Source organism: Prunus avium, chromosome 1 (genome assembly GCF_965620075.1).
Source record: "Prunus avium chromosome 1, drPruAviu1.hap1.1, whole genome shotgun sequence".
Lineage (NCBI taxonomy): Eukaryota > Viridiplantae > Streptophyta > Magnoliopsida > Rosales > Rosaceae > Prunus > Prunus avium.
This window is the reverse complement of record NC_142284.1, coordinates 59,087,149-59,094,723: the sequence shown is the minus strand read 5'-3', so window position 1 is coordinate 59,094,723 and position 7,575 is coordinate 59,087,149. Positions and strand designations below refer to the sequence as shown.

General features: G+C 36.1%; 1 protein-coding gene across 1 annotated transcript; it reads left to right on the top strand.

Moving 5' to 3' along the window:
- Positions 1–3,684: 3,684 nt before the first annotated feature.
- On the top strand, positions 3,685–6,227 carry LOC110771215 (endo-1,3;1,4-beta-D-glucanase-like). The gene is made up of 7 exons (XM_021975473.2): positions 3,685–3,887; positions 4,126–4,147; positions 4,854–4,977; positions 5,172–5,262; positions 5,479–5,568; positions 5,808–5,908; positions 6,011–6,227. The coding sequence occupies exons 1-7, from the start codon at positions 3,740–3,742 to the stop codon at positions 6,149–6,151; spliced, it is 717 nt and encodes a 238-aa protein (XP_021831165.2). The 5' UTR covers positions 3,685–3,739; the 3' UTR covers positions 6,152–6,227.
- Positions 6,228–7,575: the final 1,348 nt, after the last annotated feature.

Genomic DNA, 7,575 nt, shown 5'->3' with positions numbered 1-7,575 from the left:
AGCCCCTCAGAAAAGACATATGAATTGATTTTCCATCAAATACTTTTTGCCAACCAAACATGACCTAAAAGATTATATGGTGTTGAGCTCAGGCACGGTCCTACACCCAAGCTAACCTGGGCTGTAGCCTAGGTGAGTTTATTTGTTGTAGGCTAAAATAATACCACAGTCCAGCCCACTTGACATCCCCATTCCAGCCAATTAAAATCCCATTAAGAAATCTACCCCGCATGTCTGACTAATAAGTTAATAACAATAAAAAAATTAAAACTAACCCCACACACAAATAAAATCTCATTAACAAACTTGCACTACACCACGTCTCACAAATAAAAAATACAAACTAACCCCAAACGGGATTTACAATTGAGACTTATGAATTATCAATTAGGGATTTTGTTAGTTTATATGTTTACATCTTCTATATATTATTCAATAGGTTATACTTTATATAAGTGTTATTTGTATTTGTATTTTGCATTAGATGCATTTTGAGGAGTAAGACTCATTATGTCCCCTGTGTATTTTTTTGTTATCAATGAAATTCAATCTTACTATCGAGTTTTCTATAGGTTTGTATGTAAGGTAAATTTAGCCCACGCCACTTTGAAATCCTGGGTCCGTCCCTGGTTGAGCTACAGTTATTGACTGCAAACAAAGTCAAACTAATTTTCTAAACTAACTTAAATGGAAATCTTATATCATCCTTATAAAAGGTGCATATGAAATGAGGAAACCTTATTGCCTGTAACAAAGTTATTCTTTTTGATGAAATGGGTTCATGTCATGAACCTAATCCTCATCTTCAATGTTTTTCTCAACTCAACTTTCTCATTCACACTTTTGTTTAAAAAACTGAAACTTACCTAACAAAATTTATTTCTTAACCAATTCCATTAATCAATCAAATAACCTTTCTCTCTTTCAAGACAGACACTCTTCTCTAATTCAAGAGCAGAGATTTGTTTTGTCACCCTCACATTCTTCTTCTTTATATAACATTTGAACCAGAATTTCCATTAGAAAATTAGAATATGAATAATAAAAAATTAAAAGTCAAACCAACTTGTCCACCAAGTAAAGAGAAATTAGAGAATTATCAACTATTAGAGATAAAAAAAAAATTAAAAATGTTTAACGAGTGGACATTTTGCCAAAGTTAAGCATTGACTGAGTTCAAGCAATTAGCCTCCAATTCTATGAGAGCCTCTTTAGTGTTTTCTTTTTCTTCTTTATTAATGTAAGATAAGGGCAACACCTTTCAAAGGTTTAGATAATTTTTTTTTCTGATCATTGTAGTAATGCAAAAATCCTTCACATAAAAAATCATGAAATGTTTTGACTAATTGAAAATGAGATGATCTTACATAACTCCTTGAAGATTCAGTATGTCATCATGTTTGAAAACCATTTCTTTCATGTTCATAAAATATATGTTATCAGGATCGAACTTGGAGTAAGACACAAGTATTAAATTTGTAATCAAATATTTTTTTTTATACATAAATCATGTTTTGAAAGCATATATGAGGTGACTGAATAAGATGGTGGTTGAGCCCAACACACAACTTTTTAGTCCTCTATCTTGCCATATTTTCTCTTCCAAATTTTGCCCCAGACAAACTTGCTAAAATATGAATATGGGTTTGAATATGTTAGGTTCTTATTTTATTCTTCTCCATAAGGAGGTATATATAAGAGTTTACATGAGTGCTTGACAAGGAATTAGATCCAGTAAAGAATTAGGAAAGTATCTCCTAATTATATAATGATTTGACAACTATATAAAATAGGAAAGTAAATCCCTTAATTAACCAAGGAAATAAATCTATAAAATAAGAAAGTAAATCCCTTAATTAATCAAGGAAATAAATCTCCTTGATTAATTAGGAGACTCACTTCAACACTCCTCCTCAAGTTGGTGCATATACGTCACAAATGCCCAACTTGATAAGTGAGTTATGAAATTTGTAGCACTCAAGTCGATAATCCATGCGAATTTTTGAGAACATTAATCCTTTTCCAAGGGTTAACTTTAAGTACCTTAAGATTCGATCAACTGCATTCCTATGAGACACACTGTGCCCATGTGCCATTCTTCTGGAGAGCTCGCATTTCTTCATTCTTGACTTCTTTCCATTTTTTGGTCTTCTAGTGCTTCAATTACACTATTGGGAACAGGTATGTCGGCTAACTGCTTCACAAAGTGTACCCGTGACTCTGATAATCTGTTGAGGGATACATAATTGTTGATGGGATATTTTCCATTTGCATTAAGATCTTCTTCGTAGTGAACTGGAGGTTTACCACGATTCTTCCTTTTTTTAGAATCTGATATGCAGGCTCTGTGCCTTCTGAATGACGTCCTCAGCAGGTGATTGGTGTGGTACTGGAGCTGAAGAATTCTCCAGAGCGGGCACAAACTCCTCAATTTTCTCCTCCTGAGTGTGATGGCAGGGAGATGACTGAAGCGGAAAAAATCTCATAAGATGGTTCAATTTCCTCCTCCTGATTTTGACAGCGTGGAGAGAACTGATCGTTTTCCTCTGGTGACCGGTCGCTGGATTTTGGCAGCCAGTCGGTTTGAAACAGCTTCTTTGGCTACTAGTCGCTTTCCACTGGCGACCGACCATTTGATTTAGGAACTTGATTTGAGGAATTTGAAGTATGAATTGGATTTGGATTCGGATTCAGGTTGGAAGGTTGGGATTCAAATTCGGATTCGGATTCAGATTCGGATTTGGATACGATATTCATGGTAGCGGAAGGATTTAAGAATAAGATAAAAAAGATGTGTTTAGGGTTTCGGGATAAGAGTATATGAGGATGTGGGTATGAAGATCTGAATCTGAACAAGGCGGTATGAGGAATACAATACGAGGATACGAGAATATGATACGAGGATATGAGGGATACGATACGAGGAATGTAAAGAACACAGAAACCCTGTGAACACGGCTAAGAACACAGAAACCCTGTGAATTCGGTTAAAGGACACAGAAACCCTGTGAACACGGCTAAAGGACACAGAAACCCTGTGAACACGGCTAAAGGACACAGAAATCCTGTGAACACGACTAAGGAACACAGAAACCCTGTGAACACGGCTAAAGGACACAGAAACCCTGTGAACACGGCTAAGGAACACAGAAACCCTGTGAACACGGCTAAAGGACACAGAAACCCTGTGAACACGGCTTAAGAACATAGAAACTTCTCTTCAATTCTCTTCTCCCCCTGAAGAGAAGGGTATGACAGAGTCAAGAAAGAGGCAAAATCTCCATGAGAAAGAGAAATAGATCCTTTTTCACTCCCCCTCCCCCCCTTGAATAGGAGGGGAGGAGAAATTTTGATATGAGAATTTAGAGACAACCGAGGATCGATTGCTCTGATACCATGCTAAAATATGAATATGGGTTTGAATATGTTAGGTTCTTATTTTATTCTTCTCCATAAGGAGGTATATATAAGAGTTTACATGAGTGCTTGACAAGGAATTAGATCCAGTAAAGAATTAGGAAAGTATCTCCTAATTATATAATGATTTGACAACTATATAAAATAGGAAAGTAAATCCCTTAATTAACCAAGGAAATAAATCTATAAAATAAGAAAGTAAATCCCTTAATTAATCAAGGAAATAAATCTCCTTGATTAATTAGGAGACTCACTTCAACAAAACTGTGCTGTGTGTTTTTTGTTTTTGTTTGAAATTTTGTGCCTCAACAAAACAGAGACAATGGCAGGCCCTCAGTGCTGCTCTAATCCACCAATTCTCAACCCAAGCTATGGAGTAGACTGTGCTGAAAAACTTGGAGGCCTTAACGTCTACGCCGCTGGCTCCCCTAACTCCAAGCTTGCCATTATTCTTGTCTCTGATGTTTTTGGTACCTGCCTACCACTTCAAAGTTTCTCTTCTTTGTTATATATTCTGATGTCATGCTCCTATTTTTCTTTTCATGTTGAAAGGAACTATTAGGAGGAAAGTGCGATGAGTAGAAAGTTCTTTTAACTGAAAGTTCTTTTTAACTTGTTTAACAATGGAGACGAGAAGAACCGATAACATATAATCAACTTGGATTTGTCAACAATTCACTGAACTTACATATTTGATTTGTCCTGCAGGATATCGAGCTCCACATTTGAGGTATGGCTAATTCTAAAATTACTTTCTATCATTGATCAGTGGATTCTGATGTACTTTATGTGCATGAGTTAGAGATGAAAGGCAGTCCGTTGAGCTGTTTGTTTCAGAAAGAATTTTCTGTTCCAAATGTTTCATATGGAGTGCATCAGGAAGCTTGTCAAATCAGATTGTATTAATTATGTCTTAAATGTGTCCTGCTTTGAACTTCCTAGAATAGAGGTTGCAAAAATCAGTATTCATTACAGTATTTGATGTTCTCCTCCCTGTATAATCCCTATGGAATTTGCTATAAAACACGTCGAATCTCTTTGAAGCTAATGATGTTATCTGCAACTTGCCCCGGAAAGTTTACGGTGGTAATTTGTTAACAAAATTACACAGCTCATAAAAACGATGATACAAAATCTCAAGATTTCAAATTTTTGCACCTCCTGGAGAAGGTGAATCAAGAAAAGAAGAGATTTTGGTGTATAGGAAGTCCTTTTTCAAACTCAGAACATGGAATATTATGGAAATTATGATTCAGTGAATGCAATTTATGGCTAGCAGTTACCGTCTTTAGTGTCTGTGAGTGAAGCACAACTCCATGATTGTTGTTAATGGATGGTACCAATAGTCTGCAGTGTTGAATATACTCATCTATTATAATGTGTGTATAATCCATTACACTTCCTGAAAGTTAATGTAATCTGCTTTCTTCTTTAAGGAAGCTTGCTGAAAAAGTGGCAGCTGCAGGATTCTTTGTGGTAGTTCCAAACTTCTTCTATGATGATCCGTTTGTATACGACAATAACAGACCTCTAGCAGTCTGGTTAGAAGACCATGGAACGGTTCGCTCTCGCCTTTTCATAGATGCCTCGATTATAAGCTTAACTCATGATCGGTCAATTATACTCTTCGGGGCGCTATTCCAAATTTTAATCTTTGGCTGCATGAAATTAAGTGGATTCCACATATTGCTGCATATTTTGATAGAGAGTCCTTAAAATTTTAGTGCCTGAAGCTTGCTAAGTGTTTTTACTAGGATAAAGGATTTGAAGATGCAAAATCAATAATTAATGCTCTTAAAGAGAAAGGTTATTCTGCAATTGGAGCTGCAGGATTCTGTTGGGGTGGTAAGTGGTTGCTTCTCCTGTCTGCTGTGTCTGATATTCTTTTCTTATAAACAACATTCTAATTTTGCTCTTTATTCTTTTGCTTATTTTTCATTTTTGCTTCATCATTTTCACAACTTCACAAATGGATATTCTTAGCCAGAACAATAAAAATAAAAAATAAAACTTGACAAAATTTTGCAGCTGACTAAGAAAGAAACTCAATGTTCTTCTCAGGCAAGGTCGTGACGGAGCTCGCGAAGTCTGATTTCATCCAAGCTGCTGTGCTACTACATCCTTCATTTGTTGCTTTGGATGATATTGAGGGTATGGACTCCAGTGCTTAAATGCTTTCTAAACTATACACTACTTGCATTATGCTATATCTGCAATACAGCCTAATCTAGGAATATAGACATGTCAGATAATGATATTTGGGAATTTTCTGATGTTATTCTTTTCCGTATGTGGAGGCAAATATATACAGTTATATTGGGTAGGCTACAAGAAAAGCTAATAATCTCATCATACTTAAATGCTCAATTAATACTTAAACCTATTGGCAGGGGTTAAAGTTCCCATGGCGGTTCTAGGAGCTGAGATTGATGAATATTCTCCACTGGAACTCTTGAAACAATTTGAGGAGATATTAGCTGCTAAATCTGAGGTGCTTTTTTTTTGTTCTTTTTTAAAATTCTCTCATTCTATAATGTTCATATTCTTGATTTACAGTCTAAAAACTAAACAAGCTTTGTTTCTTTCCTCATAGATTGATAGCTATGTGAAGATATTTCCAAAAGCTGAGCATAGTTGGACCGTGAGGTACAATGTCGAAGATGAAGAAGCTGTGAAGCGTGCAGAGGAGGCTCATAACAACATGATTGATTGGTTTTCTAAGCATGTTAAGTGATTACTTTCTGAGTTCCCATGTTAAATAGTTGAATAAAACCAAGAACTTCAATTCAACTTGATATTATTATTAGACACACGGCAATCAAACTGATTTAATAACAATAATATCTGCATAAATTGAAGTGACAGGAATATATGAACATACTGAGCCCTATGAGGGTGTTCATTCTCACCATCATCTTGCCCTAGCTAGTTATCTTATCTTAGTATTTTTCAGCCCTCTGTTTGCTCTTTCCTCTGTCTAATTATGCTAGCTAACCCTTTTGTTCTTGCTGGGAAATAAATTCCAAACCTGCAACAGAACTTCTACACAATGTGTCTCTCATCTGTATGCTGGCCAAACTTGAGACCTACCTTTCTAAAGCTATTTCAGCCTCCGGCACTCTCCAATCTCCTGTACCAACTCTGGCAAATATTGTTACGATCTTGTTTTAGGCAAACTTCTCTTCTCCACCTATCCCATTAGCATTTCATTATAGTGATCATCCAGTTTCTCTATCAAAGACTACTACTCGCCTCCACCACGCTATTATGTTCACTCAAAACCTGCTCCAGTTGAGCATTATCCACATTCCATGGCAGGTTACCAACATGATTCTAGAAAGCAGGTTCAAACGAACGAGGTGGGAGTTTTTTGCATGTTCCTCTTGGAGCAGACCTATTGACAGTCAAGAGCCTTCCATTTGAATCTTATTCACAAAATAAAAACACAAAACCTAGAAGCAACACAATCCTTAAAACATGCTATCAAATGCTTTTATGAAGAAAAAAAAAATTATAATAGTATGGAAACATTGAGTGCAATACACTTGAATAATGCTCCTCCTCATATGCGCCAGAAGTTGAAGAAGAGCCAGACATTGTTTAGAAGCCATGAGCACCATGCTTTGCTTTATTATAAATTCCAGAAACCCACCGAGCAATTCTCATAACAATACTGTTCCATGAGGTGCTTCAACAAAACTAACCGGCGGCAGAAATTAGGAAGAGAATGACACTGCAGAAGCTCAAATACCTCCACACTGAACATATTATCTCAATTTATTTGGCCAAATGATGTAGCTGTAAATACTTTCTCACCAGAGTATCTGTGCTATTTTAAGGCTAGTTTCTATAAATTTGCTTCTTCCAATCCCAGGACACCTAAGTTCATATCAAAAGGGCACGAATTCCCTTGATGGTCAAGTCAGAAATACGGATAACTATTAATATTTGCAATGGCTTTTTCCAATTTTCCATAGATAATGAGTATTCTAAGGGCTTGTTTGGGAGTGCTTATGGAAGGGCTAAAAGCGCTTTCTAACAACCAAAAGCGCTTTTGACAGCATTTGGCAGAAAGCACCTGCCACCCAAGTGCTTTTTCAAGAAGCACTTCGATTTTTTATGAAATTTTCAACAACTTTATAATAAAAACACTTTTGT

Excerpts from the sequence above, each read along its gene's own strand:
- LOC110771215 (XM_021975473.2), top strand. The coding sequence starts at position 3,740 with ATGGCAGGCCCTCAGTGCTGCTCTAATCCACCAATTCTCAACCCAAGC. Across the intron at positions 3,888-4,125 it reads TCTTGTCTCTGATGTTTTTG|GATATCGAGCTCCACATTTG; the intron begins GTACCTGCCTAC and ends TTTGTCCTGCAG. Across the intron at positions 4,148-4,853 it reads TATCGAGCTCCACATTTGAG|GAAGCTTGCTGAAAAAGTGG; the intron begins GTATGGCTAATT and ends TTCTTCTTTAAG.